This window comes from Polypterus senegalus, chromosome 6 (assembly GCF_016835505.1).
Source record: "Polypterus senegalus isolate Bchr_013 chromosome 6, ASM1683550v1, whole genome shotgun sequence".
NCBI classification, from domain to species: Eukaryota; Metazoa; Chordata; class Cladistia; order Polypteriformes; family Polypteridae; genus Polypterus; species Polypterus senegalus.
This window is the reverse complement of record NC_053159.1, coordinates 792956-814852: the sequence shown is the minus strand read 5'-3', so window position 1 is coordinate 814852 and position 21897 is coordinate 792956. Positions and strand designations below refer to the sequence as shown.

At 51.9% G+C, this 21897-nt stretch overlaps 1 protein-coding gene across 1 annotated transcript; it reads right to left on the bottom strand.

The window, feature by feature from the left end:
- Nucleotides 1-5055: 5055 nt before the first annotated feature.
- tnfaip6 (tumor necrosis factor, alpha-induced protein 6) lies at nt 5056-19614 on the bottom strand. Its single transcript, XM_039755179.1, has 6 exons — nt 19452-19614; nt 14892-15029; nt 13619-13780; nt 8662-8890; nt 7802-7842; nt 5056-6993 (listed from the first exon to the last, which is right to left on the bottom strand). The coding sequence occupies exons 1-6, from the start codon at nt 19609-19611 to the stop codon at nt 6863-6865; spliced, it is 861 nt and encodes a 286-aa protein (XP_039611113.1). The 5' UTR covers nt 19612-19614; the 3' UTR covers nt 5056-6862.
- Between the last annotated feature and the right edge of the window lie 2283 nt (nt 19615-21897).

Here is a 21897-nt window from a genome sequence, read left to right as displayed (position 1 = left end):
AAAGAGCTGAGCCTCTTCAGAGATTAACGTGACTGAAATGTTTAGAATGATGAAGGGGATTAGTCCAGTGGATCGAGACGGTGGTCTTCAAATGAGCTCCTCACAAACACGGGGACACCGTTGGAAACTCAAGGGCAAATTACACACAAACATTAGCAAGTTCTTCTTCACACACAGAACCGCAGACACTTGGAATACGTGAGCAAGTCGTGTGGCAGCCGGGAGGACTTTAGGGGCCTTCACAGACAGGACTGGTGAGCTTTGGTGGGCTGCATGGCCTGCTCTCGTCCAGATTGTTCTAAGGTTCTTCTGTCGAAAGAACTGGGTCCATTACACTTCCCATATCACCCCAGTAAGTACACGGAGGAGGCCATGACCTTGATCCCACAGACAGTAGTGGCCCACCTGGACCACACGAGAGGGAGTTCTATGCAGTTCAGCATTTAACACCATAATCTCCTCCATGGACCTCACCAAGCCCAGGGACCTGCGTGTGAGCACTTGAATGTCCAGCTGGCAGACCCCAGGTGGTTCAATGGTGGGTTGTGTTTGGCACACCTCTTCATCTTGTCACTCTCAACTCGGGGGGGCTGCACAGGGCCGTGTGCCGAGTCCTCCGCCGTACTCGCCCCCTCACATTTGACTTCACGGCTGCACACGACTCTGACGTCACTGTCAGGGTTGAGGGTGGCACAGCTCTGGTGGGTCTGATCCCTGACAACAATGAGGAGGCTTACCTGGATGAAGTGCAGAGTCTGGTGGTCACACTGGCGTCGGGACCCCTGACACAGGAGCCGATTGTGGATTGAGGATTTAAAAGAAGTCGGTGGAGAGGGTGGACAGTCTCCGATACCTCAGTGTTCACACCATGGAGGACGTGATGTGGTCCAAGCACATCAACACCTTGGTGAAGCAGGCATGACAACGTCTTTACCACCTCAGGCTGCCCTCCCAGTTACTAAAGTTCCACATATGGTGACAGAAAGTATCACTCCCTGGTTTGTGACTGGCACACGGCTCTACAGGAAGACATCTACACCAAGCCATGTCGGACCAGGGCGATGAAAACGTCAGAGATGCCGGCCATCCCAGCAGCGGCCTCTTCTCTGTGCTGTGGTCAGGTAGACGCCATGGCTGCCCGAGGGCCAGATAGACTGTGGAGGGGCTTCGGCTGGCAGTCCACCTTGGGTGAGAATGGCGTCTAGAAACACACAGCACTCTGGGGTCGTCTCTCTCACTTACTCCATTATCATTTGTCACGTTCTTTTACATTCTGTTCTAGTGCGCACTCGACGACTCATTTAACATAAAGGTCTTTACTGATATTTATAATGTCACATGTGCCTCGTTGTCCTTTTATGTTCCTCTTAATGCGCCATCTTGGAATTCCACTCCATATTGTACACATTGGTGACAAATCCAATTGACTTTGAGTCGTCACCGAGGTGTTCAGCTTTGGAAGTGCCACTGTGAGAGCCATCGAGCTGACATTACAGCAATGGTGTCACACGCTGCCATTCAACCACATGACTGGCGAGGGCGCCATTACCAGAAACACAATGGCCTTGTTCGCCATGATGAACACGAGCACAAAAATGATGTCACCACCACAGCACGACATCATTAGCACGCCAGCGTTCTGTGCAAACTTCACCCAACGTTTCTTGTATAAAATTATGAGCAGCTCTGACTATGTGGTGGCCTTCATCAGGACATGGGATCCATAGTCTTCAGGAGTCCTGACAACTTCATGCGCACCGTATTGGAGACCGTGATGAATGCAGGATCACTTTTAAATCACCCGGGGACACCGAGTCATAGATGTCCTGTGGTTTGACAAATGCACCAGTCACCTTCCAGTTGTTCAGGAATGGGATTTTTCAGGACGTATTGGAGTTAGGACTATTGGATTACACAAAACCTGCCATTGAAATCTCGGTCGTCAAAGTAGACCTGAGCGCTAACATCTGCAGTGCACCATGCGCCGTTGGGTATGGGATTCATAAATGCAGTGCTAATGTTTGTGATGTGCCATCTGTTGGAATGACAAATGCCATGCATTCTGCCACTGCAAATGTGTATTGTGCCATCTGTCAGTCATCATCCAACCTGCTATATCCTAACTACAGGGTCACAGGGGTCTGCTGGAGCCAAGCCCAGCCAACACAGGGTGCAAGGCAGGAAACAAATCCCGTGCAGGACGCCAGCCCACCGCAGGGCACACACACACCAAGTACACACACTAGGGACAATTTAGGATCACCAGTGCACCCAACCTGCATGTCTTTGGACTGTGGGAGGAAACCCAGGCAGACACGGGGAGAACATGAAGACTCCACACAGGGAGGACCCGGGAGGTGAGCCCAGATGGGTCTCCTAACTGTGAGGCGGCAGCGCTACCCACTGCGCCACCATGCCACACTACACAGTCTGTTGGAATGACAAATGCAGTGTATTTCAGTACTACGCATGTCTGTGATCTGTCATGTTTTGGTCTGACAGAAACATAGCAACCAGACAAACACAGACGCACAGCAGGTTTAGAAAGTTGATGGATGAATGGGTTAGAGGAGATTAAAGAATGTCATGTCATTTTGTGACCCACTTCTTGCAGACCAGGATAATGGGGGGGGGGAGCTGGAGGGTATCCCGTCCAACCTCAGGCACAAGGCAGGAAGAATTTCTGAACAGGGTGCCAGTCCACACACATGCACACGGCCACTTTAGCATCGCCAGATCACCTAACATGCATGTCTTTGGACGGGAGGAGGAGGCCTGGGCAGAACCCACAAGCTCCATGTTAAGGAATGTTAAAAACAGAACTGAAGAGCACTGATTAAGGCTTTGGACTTCAAACCCTGAGGTTGTGGGCTCATGTCCCACTACTGACACGGTGTGCCCCTGAGCAGGTCGATTCGCCAGTCTGTGCTCCAACTGGAAATGATCCAAAAGCTGCCAGTCTCCTCTGATAGACACATCAGTACAATAAGTAATGTTAAAAGCGCCTAAACAAGCATGAAATGGCGTGACAAGCAGGCGCCGTGTGCCGACTGAAAACGAGCAGACGCCAGTGGAGCGGCCGAGAAATCCCGTCGAGTCAGTCGGCCGACCCGGGGACTTAAGCGAAGGGCCTGACTAACCACGTAGCTAAAAGTGCAGCCCGCGTCTGGTGGGACGCAATGGCCTTTCAGCGGAGCACAGTCGGCTTTGCCTCTTGAACAGCAGAGGGCGCTCTTCTCCCACCTTTCCGTGGCCGCCACTGAACCCCGCTAGCCGGAGGATGAGCGCTGATGTCGCTGGCGTCGGCGACTTCATCTCCGACTCGTTGAAGGTGGACCAGCGGACGTTGACTTGGGTATGTCGCCCTTTCTTTAATGCCAGTCGCCTGCACCCTTAGCGTACGATCAACGCCACTTATGCGCTCCGAGTTCTGCGCTGCGGGAAAGAGGACGAGTGTGGTTGCCATCCACGACTGTCGCGAGCGGCTGTCTGGTGCTCCTCGGAGGCGGCACAGCAGAATTTTGGTTTTGCATCAAAGTCCGATTCGTGTACGAGTGTCCGATCGGCGTCTGCGCCTCGTTAAACGACTAGCGAAAGTGACAGCTGCCTGGAGTATTAAACACGTACGAGTAAAAGAATGGCCAAGGAAGAGCGCCCCCCAGCGGCACCTGCGCGCCTTTAACCGGCAGTGTCACCGCAGGTCTCCGCCATCACTTTCAGGACGGAAGTGACGTTACCTCACGTCTCCAGTACGCGCTGACCACACAAAAGTACAACCTTAATTATAAAAGAAGTAGTTGGGGGTCCCAAGTGTTGTGAATAGACAAAGGCTTTGAGCAGAACACTGAGCTCCATGCCTGCTCACCACCTGCCTGATGCCATCCCTATGGTGAAGTATGGAGGCCACAGCATCATGCCAGGGAGACAAATGCAAAACAACACTGAGGGATCCCTGAAGAAAACCTGCTCCAGAGCTCACGTCACCTCAGAGTGGGGAGATGGCTCAATGACACAAAGAGTGTCCCTCAGTGGCCCTTGGGTGGAGAGACGCTGAAGATGGCTGCTCACAGACGCCTCCCATCCAATCTACCACCGCTTGAGAGGAACAACTGCCCAAATGCGGGTGGGCAAAGCTTGTAGAGACTCATGAAAGAAGACAAGAAAGGGGCTTCCATGATGTACTGAATGAAGGGTCTCAATACTTCTAGGAAGGGGAGATTTCAGATTTTAATACATGCGCACACCTTTCTGGTCACATGTTGTCACTTTGTCATTATGGGTTAGTGAGCGTAGATTGATGGGCAAAAATGGCAAATTTCTAAATTCAAACTAAGTGTACAACACGGTGATGTGTGCAGGACGTGGAGGCTTTTCTGAATCCCCCATAACTGAGTTTTCATGGCCCACGTGTTGTGAGATTTGAGGGAGGGAAGAAGGCAGGACTTTCCAGGTTAGGGTCAGGGTTGTACCCGCTAGTCAGAGTGGCAGAGACAGGAGACATGTTACGTGTTGATTGGCACGCTATATTCTGAACACGGGACAATAGTGAGCCCAGGGACATGTCTGCACATCTCTTATATAGTGCCTTTCACATATCTGTCACTTATATAGTGCCTTTCACATATTTATCTCTTATATAGTCCATCCATCCATTAATTAGCCCACTATATCCTAACTACTGGGTCACGGGGGTCCGCCGGAGCCAATCCCAGCCAGCACAGGGCGCAAGGCAGGAAACAAACCCCGGGCAGGGCACCAGCCCACCACAGGGCGCTCTCTTATATAGTGCCTTTCACATATCTGTCACTTTTATAGTGCCTTTCACATATCTATCTGTCACTTATATAGTGCCTTTCCTGTCCGTCTAGTGTCCAGCGGATTCTGAGATCCTTCAGGTATGGACAGCAGACGTTTCCAGACGTGGTGCTCCACCCTCATCACGTCTTTCATATCGATTGGCATACGGGTATCGGAATGTTGCTACCCCGTAGACGGGCTGATGAGGACCCTCTGAATCTTTCACCCTCCAGCAGACAGACAGACAGACACACTAAAGACACTGAAGTGGGTTTTTAATTCCCGGTGTACATTTCGTTGACACGGCGCCCACCCGGCTGACATCACAGCGTTCACTTGTTTCATTTTTTTCGGCGTCTTCTTCGTATGGTGGGCTCATTACTTTGGACTTAGAGCTCCGAAGTCCTCCGCTTTCGTTCGGCCCACTGATGTCCTCCACACTCCCATTGCTGTTGTCCATCACAGAGCATCAGCTGACTGCAGACAGACATAAAGTGGGTGACGGTGACGACACAAACGAGCCAAATAGCCACTGATGCCCTCCTTAGACGGGTGCTGTTGCTGTGTCACCATCTTCAGCTCTGTCATGTCAGCTCACATGTTGATTACACAAAGCCCCCCCGATGTCCCTAGGAATTCTCGTCCCGACGTTACAGGATCTGGTGAAGTTCGGACTTACCAGCCAGACCACCATGCCACGTTTGGACTGTTTTGTGTTGAGTAGCCCCTCTTATGCCTTATTAAAATCACAAAAATATGACCTTTGGCATGTGACTTATGTGCCACTAGTGTCACCAGTTATGGGCCTCATGGCTTTATTCTTATAACTTTCTCACACCTACTTTTTCCAGTTTGGGGTCTCATGGTTTGGGGGGGGGGGTGGCTTTCCTGGCAGCACCATGTGTGAGGACAGAATGCCAGTCTACCGCATGCCCACCGGCACACGTGAATGAGACCATCGCAGGTTACACGAACAGGTCATGAAAGACGCCGTCTGCCGTGTGAACTTTTCACGTCTACCTACAATATGGCGCCTTTCATATGAGCCGCAGTGTCCAAAGTTGCCCCGCTCAGTGGATCCAGGGAGCCATTAATTTGGAAAGCATGGTAAGGGTTAAGCGGCTGTGCTGTGATGGGCCAGGGGCTTCAAGTGCCACCCGGGGGCAGGCCGGCTGGACTGGTCTGTGAATCAGCTTGAAGTTCTGCACTCCGATGCCACCCTGCTTGGCATGGCCTGGAGAGGTGGTCTTGTGCTTCATGTCACTCGGGTACGAATTTCAGGCTGGGCTGACCACTAGTATGGCGCCTTTCATTTGGGGGTCTTTTATATCTACTATCACACAGTGCCTTTCATTTATTGGGTATATACTGTAGTGCCATTCATATCTATCTAGCTGTAATATAGCGCCTTTCATGTTTCTTAGATGTTCAGGATCTCCCGGAGTAATTCATATCCATTATATAGTGCCTTTCCTATTGTCTGTCTTAGTAATGTAGCCCCTTTCAAATTTGTGAATTTTCACTCCATATTTGCTATGCCCGCTCTTTCTCTGATTTGTATATAGCGCCTCGCCCTGTTTAACTGCATTGCATGCTGGGAGAGGCTCCAGCTCTCGGCATCCCAGATTGCTAGGGATCACAAAATGGACGTCATGTCTAATCGGGGTGTGTGGAGATGGACGTGTGTTGGGTGGCTGACTGGTATCCTGCTTCATGTCACCAGAGCCACCAGGGTGAACCCAAAAGCCATCAACACATTTTTTGAACGCTTTTAACAAAATGGCATCAAATAAAAGAGCGAACATTCGAGTTTTTAACTGTGACCTTACAACATGGCGCAACCCCCAGAGCTGGTCGATCCATTGGGTGACGTAGACGGTGGGTCATCAAAGTCTACTTTATATAGTGCCTTTCGTGTCTGCTGTTACCTCGTCTGTCAGGCCCACCGAGTCATTGGCACACGCAGGGTTAACATCCACAGACAGTGAGGCGGGAGATGGCAGGCGATGTCCTAACTACGGAGGTCCGGCCATGACGTCGGACTCTGATGTCACCGAGTGCCCCGTTACAAGCCCCCTGGGGTCGACGTGTCCGTGTGATTTGCCAGCGATGAGCCATCCATGGTTGTGTACTCCAGCTGAAAGCCACCGGCGGTCACCGAAGAGTCCGACAAGAACTTCAGTGTCATCACGTTGCCTGTAAAATTAAGGGAGAGAAGGAACAAATGGGAAGTGATGTCGGCAGGAATGCCCCCCCAAAAAGCTGAGACTAGCAGACAGTGTGGTGTCACATAAGGTAAAAGTTGTCACTGTCAAAGATTTGTGTCACACACATGCACTTCGGGGCATCTGCAAGGCTCAGGGGAGGGGACACCTCCGTCCATCCACAGACCGGAGGAGATCCCCAGGAAGGCCTACAGTATTGGATGAGGGGCGACACTGGGAGTTGGCAGTCACTTGTGGGCCCTCATCCAACATGGACACATCTCCAATGGGAGGAATTCCTAACTGAGGAGAAGGAGACTCCCGAGGATCCCACCAACATGGCCTGTAAAGGGACCACAGGCTCCAAGCCCCTTGAGCTTAGGGGGGCACCAGCACTAACCACTGTGCCACTCTGTGACTCTCCGTCAGTTTATAGGGATCCTGCATGGAATTGAACCCAAGTCCCTGGCACTGAGGGGCACAGCTGGACTAACTGTGGTACTGACTCCCTACCTTGTGTTTGGTTATTGAGACACTGACTGGAATTGAACCCAAGCCCCTTGAGCCAAGGGGGCACCAGCTTGAACCACTGTGCCACCCTAGGCTGTCTGGTCCCAGATACTAAGCTGTTTATTTGGTGCATTTGTATTGTTTTGGTCAGGGTCTATCCTGGCAGCACTGAGTATATAGCAGGACCCCAACCTGAGCCTGGCATTGCCAGAGGGTCCGCATGCACTCGTGGTCACCCATCAGAAGGACGGCCTTTTAATCCCGGTGACGCTCTCCACACACACACTTACCTGTGCTCAAGATGTCTTCAGGCAGCTCATCACCACAGAATCTGGAAAGATAAAGAAGGACCCCCGGGTTTAGTATCTGCTTGCTAGATGCCCAGAGTTCTGCGAGTGCAGCCTTCCCAGATTTTAGTGAGGACTTTAAATGACACCCCAGTCTCCTGACATCCCCATCAACTCAGCGAGGTGGCATTGCCAGGATCGTGCTGGCACTTGAGCCCACTGGGGGGGGCACTTGAAATGGGAGTACATGAAGGAGGACTGCTGCAGTTATGGGGCATTACCACAAGGGGCACACTCTCGTTTCCTTATGTGTGGCTGAAGTTTGATATGAAAGTTGAAGCCTTGACCTCTGTGTGCCTACAGGGTCCACGGGGAATGGGGGTCTCATTCATCACAGGCACCTTGGCAAAGTGTCTGACAGAATAACACAAAGGTCGATCAACGAATAGGATGTGGCAGAGAGTGGGGGTCTCTCCATGGAGTTACCTCTAGAGGGTCTCCCTCGCACACAAACACCTCAGTCGTGGTCGTGAGGGGCGCTATAAACTGAATGCTGCCTCTTTTGTGTTAAGTCTGTTCTCCCACAGATGCCACTCAAGAACGGGACGCTGAGTCTTTGGGCTGTGTGGCTGGCATGCTGGTGCATGAATTGTGCCATCTTGGCTTGGTGTCATGTGACCAGGCTGAAGTGCCCAACCTGTTTTGACTGTCATTATCACCAGCTGCGTGTTGTGCCGCCAGCCCCTGCCCGACTGCTACGAGCACAGCTGCTCAAGATGAAGTCTGAAAGAGGAGGAGGAGGAAGATGACACCACCAAACTCTTCACATACAGAATGAGAACGACGGCACAGCCGAGACCCACCTTCCCACAAAGCCATTGATGTCATCGTAGCTGTCAAACACCTCCAGGTAGTCCGCCAGGCAGGCCATGTCATCCTCCACGTCGAAGTCTAAGAACCTGAGGTGGACTCGCTGCCCGTAGCGCACCCGGATGTGCCAGTAGCAGATCTGCTCATCCTCGTACTCGTCTGGGTACCCCGGAGATTTTATGACCCGCCTGGGGTCAGTCAGCACCCCTCCGCACTGCTTGCCTGGTAAAGAAATGCCAAAGGGTTAAATTGGTCAGCTTTAATATAGTGCCTTGCATGCTTAGCAAACCCTACACCTCGTGGATAAGGCAGCGGGCTGGAAACCCAGAGGGCGCAGCTTCAATGCCCACCACATGCATCAAATAAGCAAACAATTTTAAAGTGCCTTGTTGTGACGTCCGCCATGTCAAGTCACACAGTCACTGGCTCGTGTGTCCCCTTTGACTTAAGTTATAGAAAAGTGGAGACAGATGTGGTCTTCTGTAAAATCTCACAAGCATCACAGTGTTATATAGCGCCTTTCACCACCCCAGGGCGCTTGGCAATTATAAAAATAGGGCTTCAATGCAGTCTTTTTCAATTTTTTTTTGTTTTTACCATTGGAGTGTCTAACAGTTAAAGTCGGCATCACTTGCCAACGCAGATGTGGGTACTGAACCAGGATCCCTGCAGCTTAGGGTCCGGCTCTCTCACTGGTGGGCCACCTCCAGAGACTCCAGGCTGACCAGCAGGCTTTCATAACTTGTGTGAACTGGCGCCCCCTTCAGGATGAATCTTTCTCTGGTTCTCTGGGTGGTCTGCTGCCCTAAAACTATTAATTTTATTTGGTCAAAACGGCAGCTCAGGACTGCACCAGACCTGCGTATGCTGCCAATAAACCATCCCTGGCAGCACTTTGTTTCTTCTACTGGTGCCCGTCTTTCCTGCCATCTACAGGTCAAGCCCCCAAATCATTAGGGCTATGAAAAAGCTCCCTTACACTTATGGCTTCCAAAGCAAATTATAAATCAGTAGGACGTTATGGGTGGGCTCCTGGAAAATGATGGAGCCCAAAGAGCCAACCAAGAGCATTCATATGCCAACCAAGGTGCCAAGTGAAAGTACATTTCTAAAGGATCAGCACCCAAAATTGACTTGAAGGCCTGGCTGGAGATGGCACCCTCAGGGCTTTAAGGAAGTCATCTTTCAGTAATGAGAAAAGCACAATATCAATGTAAAGGATGAAGATGATGATGATGATGATGAGGTTGTGGTGAGGGTGGCATGGTGGCCCCAGAGACTTGGGTTCATGTGTGAAGCTGGCATGTTCTCCTGAATCTATAATTCCCAAGAGGATCATTCTGAGTTGCTGGATTGTGTCCTGCTGTCCCATTCAGGGTCAATTACTTACTTCCTTATGACAAGCCCCCCACCTGCCCACCACTAGAGGGCACAGCTGATGAGTGGCACCATCCCAGGGTCAATGGAGGCAGACAAGCGCCTGCAGTGAGATGGTGACACACAACCCGCCTGTCAGCATTCCGAATTGGGAAGAAAGCACAGCCCTCGCCACCCCCTGCCACGGAGGGGCTAATCACACGGCGGGGGGGACACCGGCTCTTTCCTCGACTGTCTACCATCCGCATATTTCCTGCAGCAAATATGCCAATTACAATGTGGAAGATAATTGAAAACATCACCAGGCTCATCCTGCCCGGGGTAGGCGTCCTCGGCTCACACATGCTTTGGATTTCTCCGACCTTTGAACTGAGGGGGCATCTAACAGAATGTGGCGTTGCACGGCAGTGAGGCCTCCCAACAGGAACTTGCGGCTCGCCTGGGCACTGCCATCCCACATATCCATTCAGGCCGAATCTCACCTGCCAGTCCACTTTCCTTCCTCAAAATCCAGACTGGAGAGGAAGTCGGGAGCGCAGCTGCCATCCTGAAGGGGCCACATAGTCAGAACCCCATGGGAGAATATGGACCAGTAGGGGGCGCCACTTCATCAGAATCAGAGTGTGTCCCAACAGAAAGGCTCAAGGTGGCATTCTGACCAGTCCATCAGGGCACTCGTCCCCGTACACACATAGAGATAATCCTGACAGCAGGGGGCGCCATTTCAGCACACACTCGCCATCAGAATCAGAGACCCTCTCCTTGGTGAAAAGGGCGCTATATAAGAATTGATGCCAACAGCAGTGGCTGCAAAGAAAGATGGCAACCTGTAGGGGGAGCCACTCCAGCACAGATGATCATGGCACCCTGACGGCAAGTCCTGGGCTAAGACTCATGGGGGCAGCTGTGTGCTGATCGGGGTCTCCAACACAGAGGTGCCCATCAGTTGTGGATAACATTAAATTCTTAAACCCACTCAATCCAGTCCAAGGTTACAGTGGGCCACAAGCCACCAACTGACGTACTGAGAGTGTCACGCTATTTCAGTGCTGTCACAGTTCGGGGGTATCAAAGTAGATGTGGTTTCAACGAAACCCCCTCATTCAGGACGCAGTGTCACACAAATGAACCCCAGCTAAGGCTGGCGCGCCCTGCCCTTTGACGCCACAGTGATGGGAGGATCAGGCGAATTCTTTGGCTTGGTGTCAGTGGTTTATGACAAACACAGAGGGGGACGGCGCACGGGCAGATGTATGACTTTAAGGCTAAAATGGCGTGCATCCCACCCACCCGCTCGCTCGCATGTGGTCCCAAAGTGGCCCACTGAGAGAGTGTTTGCCCCCTCTGGTGCCCCCTGCAAGGCTGCTCCCTAGTGTGTACAGGCTGATGACAGGAGAGACTCTGCCTGCCCGTGGTGGACTTGTGCCCCCTAGTGGGCTGTTTCAAGTCTTTTGCTGCCCTCATTCTGGCGGTCTATGTGTCTGGCGCTCAGTTTTGGTCTGCGACCCCTGGCTGGACGTGAAAGCCGTTGACCCGCTCTGATCCAGTGAGCACTCAAAGGCCTCATGCTGTCATGGTTTGCCAGGGGTCTCCAGCAGGGCTTCAGCACAGTGCCATGTATTTTGTTCTGATTGCCATTTAATGGTCCTGACTGCGACTACCCCATTTTGTGTGCTTTTTTGAGTACGGGTGGGGTTATCAATTGTTTATTATTCCGATACGAAATGACCAACTGCCAACACTAAGAGGAGACCACCGCTTCATCTTAACCAGTCAGGCTTCAAGAGGGGTCTTTCCATTGAGACATCCCTATGCTTACGGCTGGCTAAAGCTCCCTGGCTAGGTGTCCACTGTCCTTATTCTCTGCTTTCAAACCCCCCTCGCCAGCCTCTCTAGCCCTGGCATCATTGGCACTGCCCTCTGGTGGATTAAGTCATACCCAAGTGTCTGTCTGTCAGGGTGCACCGAGGATCAGTGCTGGGACCTTTCCTCCTCTACACCACCTCACTAGGACCCTCATGTTAGTGCCAAGCCACACCTGTTGACTCCCCCAGTGGACCACCCGCTATCCGCCAGAATCTCTGCACGTCTCACTGGTATTGCAGCCATCTCAGCTCAAGCTGGCAAAGATGGACCTCATTGTTATGGAGGCTCATCCGTCAGCTGATCTCACCGTCTCTGTCCAGGCTGACTCTTCATCAGTGCCACCCGCCATGTCGATATGCAGCCTTAGGGTGGTCATCGATGACCACCTGTCCTGCACTGACCATGTTACGGGGGTCTCTCAGCCTACAAAGTATGCAACCGCATCTGACGGAATGTGCAGCACAACTCCTGGTCCAGGCTTTGGCCTTGTCACGTCTGGGCTACCGCAACATTAGTGGACTGGGGGTCTCAAACACTTCCAGTAATGGCCACTAGAGGGGGATATCACCATCAAACCCTGGCTAGCACTGAATTGTTATAATATAAAAGATGTACAGTACTTGTCACAAAAAGTATTGCAATGGAGCACATACAAACCAAACGAGACCCCCACAGATCCTAAAGGTCAAAAAAGCCGAAAGAACCAAGCAGAAAGTCAACAAATCAAAGATCCAGTAATTCAGCACAAAATCACAAGAAACACAAACTCCAGCGGGCATTCAGAGTGACCCACAGGAACTAAAGAAGAGGTCAGAGGGCAGATCCTGGTGGTGACTGACTCCCCTAGTGGACCACCCGCTGGTAGCCCCGCCTTTTGAGGGTCCACCTACAGGCAGCTTCTACGCCGTGAGATTCTCAGAATCAACATAAACCAAAGAGTCCAAAATGGACAAAAGACATGAAGGTGAACTTCAGCCGAGGGAGGAGCCCTCCGCTGGCACGTGTCACCAAGCCGCTGCCGATGACTCAAAATGCAGTGACACATGAGGCGGGTGGCCACATGTCACTAACTGGCCCTTGTAACCCAGGAACTCTAACTGGCTTGTATTTTGATCAGTTTTGTCCCCTCGTCCTGTCACACGTACCCCCAGTCAGGCCCCCAAAGTGATGTTAACTTGATTATGCTGGTCTCCTTTGTAAGTTGCTTTGGATAAAAGTAAACAAATGTATTTGTGTCTGTCATCTTTATATGGCGGGGCCACCTTGATGGACAGCTGAAGGGCCGCCCACTCCGTTTGTTTCAGGCAGGGGGTTGGCATTGCCAGTTGCTTAGTGGGCGTCGTGCACTGCTGTGAGGTTTGTTCCCTCATTTATTTTATTTATGTTATTTCTGAATGATTCTCATTGATGTGTCTTTTTATTTTCTGTTAATTTATTATTTCTGTTGTTCTCTTCTCTCTTATCTCTCGTCTTTGGGTGGAGCCCCTGGAGGTGGGGCCACCCCCACAGCTTAGCTGAAGCCCCACCCCTAGCCCCCCATCTTTGTCTCGTGAGTTTGAGTTTTGTCCTTTTTTTTTCTTCCCTTTCCTTGCCGTGTTTGTTCTTCTTTGTTTATTTAATGCATTGTTCGAATTTAAAGAGCGCCCCCTGAAACGAAACAAAATGGGACTGAGCGCCTGGCAAGAGCCCCGAATCGCAGCCACTCACCGTTGGGGTTGTAGCAGTAGACATCCCACTTCTCGCTTTTGTTGAGCCGGTAGCCGTAGTCGATGAGGCCAACTTTCCCAAATCCGCAGTTCGGGCTCGGCTTCACGATCGGGTATCCCACTCGGCCGTTGTCGAACCACCCGGCCGCACACACGTGGAAACCTGAGAGCAGAAAAGGACGCGTCAGCGAGGGGAGCACGAGAGGAAACTCCACGCAGAGGCTGGGCGCCTGGGCAGCCATCAGCCTCCATCTTATATAGCACCACACACCCCTGGTCTCTACATGCCCTGGCACTGCCCGCCCATCTCTCTTTGCTCACCCCTGCCATGAGTTTTTCCTTCAGAGGTCTCACCATCAGCTCAGATGGGTGCCCACAGAAACGTCAAGATTGGGCTCATCTGCTTCTCTAAGCCAGTGCTTCACCTTGGGGCACTGTCATCGTCGGCTTATTTCATGTTTTTATGGTTTTATCTTTTTGTATTTTGCCAAAGTGTGTTTTATAATTTAACACGTATTTATTATTTTGTTTCAAACATGAACTTGAACCGTGTAAGGTGCTATATAATAAAGGCTGGACAGGCCACAGTGCTGCCATGCGCTGGTCCGCCCCCTAGCGACTATGCAGTGTCGGTGGACACCTTGTGCCAGGGTTCAAACCCTTGTGTGGCTATGAGGCATTGGACGGCACAGCTCGGTGGCACCAGTTCAAGTCCCCCCTCCATGTGACCACATGCACAGGCTCCTTAGTGTCACGTGGACAGAGGGCAGCGACTGCCATGTGTTCACTGCAGAAAGGCGCTATATAAATATAGGCCGTGCCTTTTTCTCAATGGTGATGCCATGAACGTGTGCCCACTTTATGTTACGCCTCTTTGGCTTCTGGATGTTCTTGGATCTTCTCCGAGTTTGCCCCTCATCTCCTTTAGCATTTCCTGGTGCTGATGAGACCTCAGCAATGACAGGCGCTATATAGTACTGGCTATGGAGCGGGCAGTTCAATCAATGCCCTGGCTCTCTGTTCTAGTGGGGTTCTAGTGTGCTGGGGTCACCATGAAAGACGCTATATAAAATCAGACGGTGTGTGTAATCCTGACCATAAAGACACAAGTGCGGCAGGGCTGGGCTGTGAAAGGCGCTATATATGTAAAAATAACAGACCTGACCTCTGCTTCCCTGTGTGACCCTGAGTGAGTCCTGTCAGCTGCCACAGGTCAGGCTGTACGGACACAGAGACCGGGCTCGCCTCTGAAAGGCGCTATATATGCCACTCACCTATGCTGCGGGCCACCTCCAGCTGCTCGTACGTGGCCAGCTTGCCACCCTCGTACTTGCACACGGCCTTGGCCTCCTTGTACGTCAGCTGGTACTTCCCCTTGCGTGACTCCCGGTGATAAACTCCAGCTGCCTGCTCTGGGAAAGAAGAAAACAACAAGAAGCACCTGTGACAACTGCAGCTCCTGCTTACTGGCACTGACTCGATGGCGGGTCCCGTGGGCGCTCATTCCTCTCATTACCCGTCCCGGGGGTGCCTTGCCAAAATGTAAATGAGCAGAGGCCACTTACTGAAAAGAACGTCAGCTGGCCAAATCGATTCCAGCAGGCATGAATGGTGGGAAGTGGCAATGTCAGGGCGCCAGTCGTGTTAGCCCAATGACGGCGAGTGCTCTTCGGGGTCTTGGCATCGGGCTCAGGGTAGTGGCAGTCAGAGTCCCCATGAAATCCTGCATGCTTTGGGGTGCGGCCTGTAGGGGGCATCAGTCTGCTGAAGGACACACTCGGGTGCAGCTCCCACTGGGTCACAGAGATGGCATGTCATTGGCAAATGATGACAGCTGTTAGTCCATATCTGAAATATTTAGGAGCAGGCTCAGCTCCAGGGGGTCATTTTGCTGCGACTTATCACTCCATGCCCCCCGTCTGCATTTCAGATGCTCTCCTTAGCATTTTTGTCTGGAAACCATTCAAGATGCCTGTGCAGGCGCCAATCACACAGCTCGGGGAAACGGGATCTGATCTTGCGTCCCAGCCTGGTGGAGTGGGGGGCCGTTGGACAATGCAGACAGGCCTTGGGGTGGCGGGCTTGGGGACTTGTTCCCGATGTGATCTCCACGGTTTCCAGGTGCTCCTCCTGCCTTGAACCCTATGATGGCTGAGGTGGGCTCCTGTTGCCCTGTGCCCCTGCCCTGGATGAGTGGCTCAGGAAGGTGGATTGGTGTTTTGTGTTTATTTCCCGATGTTATCTCTGCCGTTTTAATCAGCCTGAGGGTGCGTTTTTTAAGATGACCCCGCTGTGCACAACCCAAAGGGCCCAGGAGCGCACGCTCAGCTGCCTTTGAGGCGAGTACAGTGACCCCTAAAGGAAAAGAGCAGAAGTGCAGCCCGAGTGTCCCGAATCTGACTTGTTGGCAGAGACCCCCACAATGGGGGCCCCTTTACACTAACAAGTGTCCAATTATCCAGGCTACAGCGCCCCCTTTGTCATTTGTCTTCAGTTTTTAGGCACTTACTTTGGATGCCCTGACGTCTGTTCATTTGACAGGGGCATCCTGAGCTTCAAGCCCCCCAGCCTCGGATTCTGTGCCACGATGATGCGGGTCTCCTTAGCTGAGCAGATACACACAGGGTTGTGGATGTGGAAAATGCAGAAATGGTGCTGAACGAGGAGTTTCACTTTAAGAAATGCAATCAGACACACGGATCAGGCCCGGCAAGACAGCCAGCCATCTGTGCCCACAATCAATTAGCGACACAGAAGGAGTGGCAGTGGAGGGGACAAGGCCATCAAATGACACTAAAGGCACTAAAAATACAATTAAGACGCTGAATTACACCAAAAGAACACCTGGCCCTGCTCCGTTAACAAAGAATTCCATCTCTGAATACTAAAATTCCACTTTCTGATATAAAAAATACGGCAACGCCCCAGGATCCCACTTCTGCCACCAGTGTCAGGTCTGGGGGTGCAGGAAACAGAGGAATGGCATTGGAGTGCTGGTGCACATTGTCATTGTCAGTGGCCACTTGGGCCCCACTGGCCTGCTGTCCTTGGCCACCCAGCATGTCATATGGCAGCCCGGGTTCAAATGTCTCATTTTTGTCTCTTTTGTTCATATTTTATGTTACCAGTGTGGATTATTTGGTCTTCATGTGTCACGGCGCATTCTGCTGTGTGGTGTGGGTGGTCCTCAAAGGGTGGGGCCACTTGCTCATCACCGCTGTGGAAAACCCACAGTCCCTTGCGGTTCATTGTGAATGAGCTTTTTTGTTGAAACAAGCCATTCCGATTGGCCCTCTGTGTAACTAGACAGGTGGGGTTTAACAGGATTTCCCCCTCTAGTGGACATTCTGAGTATTTTTATGACTCTCCAGTTCATAACATTGCCTGCTCATACATGCTGCCCGGCTCCGCCTCATGCCACTCACCCAGGTAAGAGGTCCCCCGTATGGCCAGGGTCCTCAGCCAAGGCTGGTGGGCTTTAGCACTCCGGAGAGATGATCAAAGGCCTGCGTCTGTGCCCCCTCCGCTGCTGTTGTTTTAAAGCTGCCTTCTCCAGGTATTCCCACCCCCCTTGGTCGGGTCTCGCCCACCTTCCCCACTCAGGTCAGACACCCAGGGATGCCACCATATCATCAAATCAAAGGTTCTTGACGTAGTGAGTTGGTGTGTTGCCGTCTACTTACCAGAAGGAACAACAAAAGAAACGTCATCGCTCTGAAACGGTCACCACAGTGGACTTCTCCTAGCATGACAGCAGAGGTGACCCGACCTCCGCCAGTGTTATCAGGTTCCCTTCACTCGGGTGGCACTGCCCACGCAGGTCTTCGGCATCGTGACGTCTGAATTTGAGCCACTCTGCTCCAACACAGGCAGTGACCACCTAAGGGTGCAACACTAAACACTGTGCCACCATGACACCCTTTTAGAAAGGTGCCACCATCTGTCTGGCATTGCTGGTAGACTTTTGCAATGTCATTGTGGCACCCTTAATGGGTGAAGGATCAAAATCCACAGTGGGCGCCTGTCTCCTAATTATCCTCTTTTTTATATAGCGCTTTTCCATGCTTAACATTTAGATTTTGCTGCACAGATGAACTTGAGCTCCTTAAGCCTACATGGCCCACTTCTTATGGTGGGTCCTAATAAATGCCAGCCTATTGTTACAAGTGCAGTGGGCGCCAGTCAAACAGGACTGGGTGAATGGGCATCACACAGAAGGACACGGAGTGACCACAGAGTAGACATCATCCTCTGTGGACAGCGTGAAGTCCCAGAATGGCACAGCGACACCCGAGTGCCCGTCTGGATGTTTAGCGTAGACTTTGCCAGATGGGAGTTGAAAAGCGAACTGCGGGATGCCGTCGGCCAGCTACGAGACGCACGTGTGGCTTCATGGACTCCAGATGTGCTGACGTCATCCGCAGGCCTCTTGCATTTCCACTCGGCGAAGCCACAGCTCACAAACACGGCGCTGACTGAGCGAGCGGATCCAGAGGCTAAGGATTCAAAACCAACTACGCTGTCACTCTTGTTCGTGTACCTTGCTCTCTGGGGACGCCTCCCGCTGCCTCAGCACTTGAACCCGGGTCCTTGGGATTACTGGGCACAACTCCCTGCCCAAGGAGCTCTCCAGCTGCTCTACCGGCTCTGTAATCTGAAGGCTCCGAGTCTGAATCTCACTGCCCCATCTCAGGTAGGACACGAGGGTCTGGCATCGAACTGAGGAAACCCCTCGGCTGAGACACTGGCACACCTCCAAGACGGGCACGTTAGACTGACTGGCGACTCTAAACTGGCCTGGTGTGAGTGAATGCCTGTCTTCCCAGTAAGGGACTAGTACTGCATACTGGGTGGGCTTCTAGCAAATGCCAGGACTGCCTCCGGCCCCACCACCCTGAACTGGACTGGATACAAATGGGCAAGAAAGAGACATGGCAAAGGCGCTATATAAAATGAGGTTATGGCTTGATAGGAAATGAAAATAACATATTCAGAGCTGCTTCATCCAGGTCAGTGTCACATGAGGTGAGAGCCCACCCTGGCAGCAGCTGGCAAAAGGCAGGAAGCAGCCCTTGAAAGGATGCCAACGAAGGGTCAGCCACCTAGTCACACCAGTTTAAAACCCCCACTGAACCTGACACATGTGTCTGCAGGACGTGAGGAAAACCTCGGAGCACACAGAGAAAGCCCACATGTGGAACATGTCAACTCCATAATGGAAAGGATTTGGATGCTGGATTAGTAAGGCTGAAGCGCTAATCGCTGTGCCACCGTGCTACCCTGGTATACAACATAACATAACATATTACAGCTTAGTGTGACTCAGTTGTCCAAAACAACCCACAGTGACATGCAGGGAACATGCAGGGATTTGAACCCAGGGCACTGAAGTATGAACTGCTGTGCCACTGTGCCACCCTGGCATATATCATATGCCAAGTCATTAGCCTAGTCTGTACAACTTGGTGGGAAAGAATGGAGGTTTAAAAACCCCCAACGCCCATGCAGAGAACATGCAAGTGGCACACAGGTAGGGATTTGAACCTGGAAGGTTGGATTAGTGAGGGAGAACTGCCAATCTCTGTGCCACCATGCCACCCTGGTGTACAGTATATGCGGATTCCTTAGCCTAGTCACCACAGTGGACATTCAAAAGCCCACAGGGACATGTGGAGAACATGCAGACTCCACACAGACACAGGATTGACCTAAAGGGGCCTGAGCAGGGCAGGTACCAACCCTGGACAGGCTGGCAGTGCCTAGCCGGGGGTGGCCATGTTCCGGTTGGCCAAACCCAGCTGTGTGACTCGACACTTTGTCATCGGCAGACTTACCGAGCCAGATGGAGTTGTGCAGTATGCCGCCCTTAAATCCCCAGGCGTGGGTCTCGGCGAGTAGAAGAGCGATGACACAGAGCGTGGTGACGCCCGCCATGGCTGCTGTCCGCCTCTCTCTCACACTCTGGCTGCCGAGCTCGCTGTGCTGGAGGAACATCTGGCTGGCAGGCTTTTATACCCGCGCTGCGTCACTAAGCCCCGTGAGGTCACCACAATTGCTCACAGTCTGCTCTGCCGCCACTTGCGGTATCCCGGCTCTTTTGCTCCCAGGGCCGCAATTCCTCGTCTTTGATGGACTTTTTAAGGAAATTCCTGCCGGGTGCTTACGGCTTTTTCTTTTTTTTTCCCAACAGCTGAAGACGCTCTTTACTTATAAAAGTGAAAACCACTTTGTCTGTCCCAGTGGCAGTAGGCACAAGGCAGGAAGTGACCCTGGACAGGACGCCAGTTGACCGCAGGGCACACACACTGGCACACATGTTTTTGGGGTGCCATCGTTTTTCTGAACTGAGGGTAGCTGGGGGGCCGGAGCCTGTCCTGTCCAGCCAGTGCCATAATATAGTGAAGTACCCGGGGGCAGCCAGGGCCGAGTGAGCAGGTCACCCCAGCCATGGACGGGCAGAGGTTTGGGCCTCTCCCAGTGGAAGCACAAAGGCCAGGATGGGGATGTGGCAGGCGAGCGGAAGACTTTCAAGGAGATACGTGGAGGGAGCGACGCCGGGTTAAAGAGCGTCACCTCCATGATGTCACATGATGGTGTGGCCTAGCAACAGTCACCCGTGTCTTCACAGCGAGTCTTGGGAACAAAATGGCAGCACACATTAACGTTATCTTGAAATAAAAACGAAATCAAAAGAGCAAGTCCTTAAATAAAACGTAGGCCGTAAAACCAGGAAGAGCAAAGCCGAAATGCAGAATGAGAGCATCGGGACGCTGGGACCTCGGCCCCCATCCGTGCTTCATTTAAAAGACCTCGCCCTCTTTGGAATGACTGCAGTTTTAATGACACCTTTTGGTGATGGACCAGCGCCCAGTCCAGGGTTTGTTCCTGCCTTACGCCCCCTGCTGGCTGCAGCAGCAACTCCACCATTAAATGTGCTGACGGCTTTGAGAGTCAGAAGGTGCGCCAGAGTGGCGACGCCAGTGTCCGAGGGGACGCCGGTGGAGTGGGTGAGCAGCTTGATCTCTCTTGGAGTGACCGTTTCTGCCAAGCTGAAGAGGGTACATGTGGGTGCCCCTTCTTCCTTAGATGTCTATGCACAGCTCACATTTCATTTCTCCATCTCTTCCCCTGAACGTCTCGAGGTGCAAAGCGGAGTCCATCCTGCCCGAGTGCATCACATCCTGGCACGGTGCCCACTCAGTCCTACAGAAAACGACTGGCACCTCGCTGCTGTCTACTCAGGAGATGGAGTGATGGAGTGATTCCCCAAGAGGTGGGGCCACCTGTCCATCACTGGTAAGGCCCGCCCCCAGTGCTCCCAAGGCAGGCTGGGAAGTGAAGTCCAGGCGGCTCTGATTGTGACTTTTGTCTTCTTCTTTGCGTTTCTGGTTTTCTTTTGTGCTGCGACTTGCCGTTATTTTCCGTCGTTGCTTTGTTGTTTTATTGCACCACTCTTATGATTTGCCATCTTCTTTATTTTTTTCTATTTTTTTTTTTCATGTGTAGGTCAAAATCAAAACTTTCTTTCAAGGAATCCAATTTGTTTCTTGAGTCATTTTTGACGTTGCTCAGTTTCGTTTATGGACGATGCCATGTTCGATGGGTGAGCATGCTCTATTGCCATGGCACTTTCCCTGGACCCTTTGGCAAGTGGCATGGAGATGGCATTAAGGATCACCTGAGGACCAGCTGGCCGAGCTTGGAGGGAATCTTCCTGTCTGACGTTGTTATCGACCCCTAGTGGGACTCGTATCGTTTCGCTTTTACGTTTCTGTGTTGTTTCCAAAACTTTCTGACCTCGGGTTTTGCCCGCCGTCTCAGCTTAGGTTGCCTGTGCTTGTGATCTCCCAGGTTTGGACTTTTTGGAATCCTTTGACTTTGTTTAATTGGTTTTAAAAGCCTGCCAGTGCTATTTAAAGGCAGAATACCAGACAGGCCCAAATAATGAATAATAATACCAATACATTAGAAAACACAGAGAGAACGGCCAAAAAGGACGATCCTGAAAGGCCACCCTAAGCAACAGACGATCCAATCGCGGAAATCGAGGAAAAAATAATCACAGAACCACAAAATCCAAACCACAATCGGCACTCGCTGACATCTCCTCCACTACAAACTCCATGCACCGCCGCTGAGGTCCTCGTCCCTGACTCGGCCAGAGGGCAGGGCCAACGCTAGTGACATCACCTCTTAGGGTGCCACCCACAGAACAAAGGGGTGTGGCAGAATGAAACTAGTAAATGACAGGCAAACATCGCAGAAATGACATAAACGGGA

What these genes read in the sequence shown, in the direction of transcription:
- tnfaip6 (XM_039755179.1), bottom strand. Translation starts at nt 19,611, where the DNA reads ATGTTCCTCCAGCACAGCGAGCTCGGCAGCCAGAGTGTGAGAGAGAGG. An exon ending in GCACAACTCCATCTGGCTCG is followed by an intron (nt 15,030 to 19,451) that starts GTAAGTCTGCCG and finishes CTTCTTTCCCAG; the next exon opens with AGCAGGCAGCTGGAGTTTAT. An exon ending in TGAAGACATCTTGAGCACAG is followed by an intron (nt 6,994 to 7,801) that starts GTAAGTGTGTGT and finishes TTAATTTTACAG; the next exon opens with GCAACGTGATGACACTGAAG.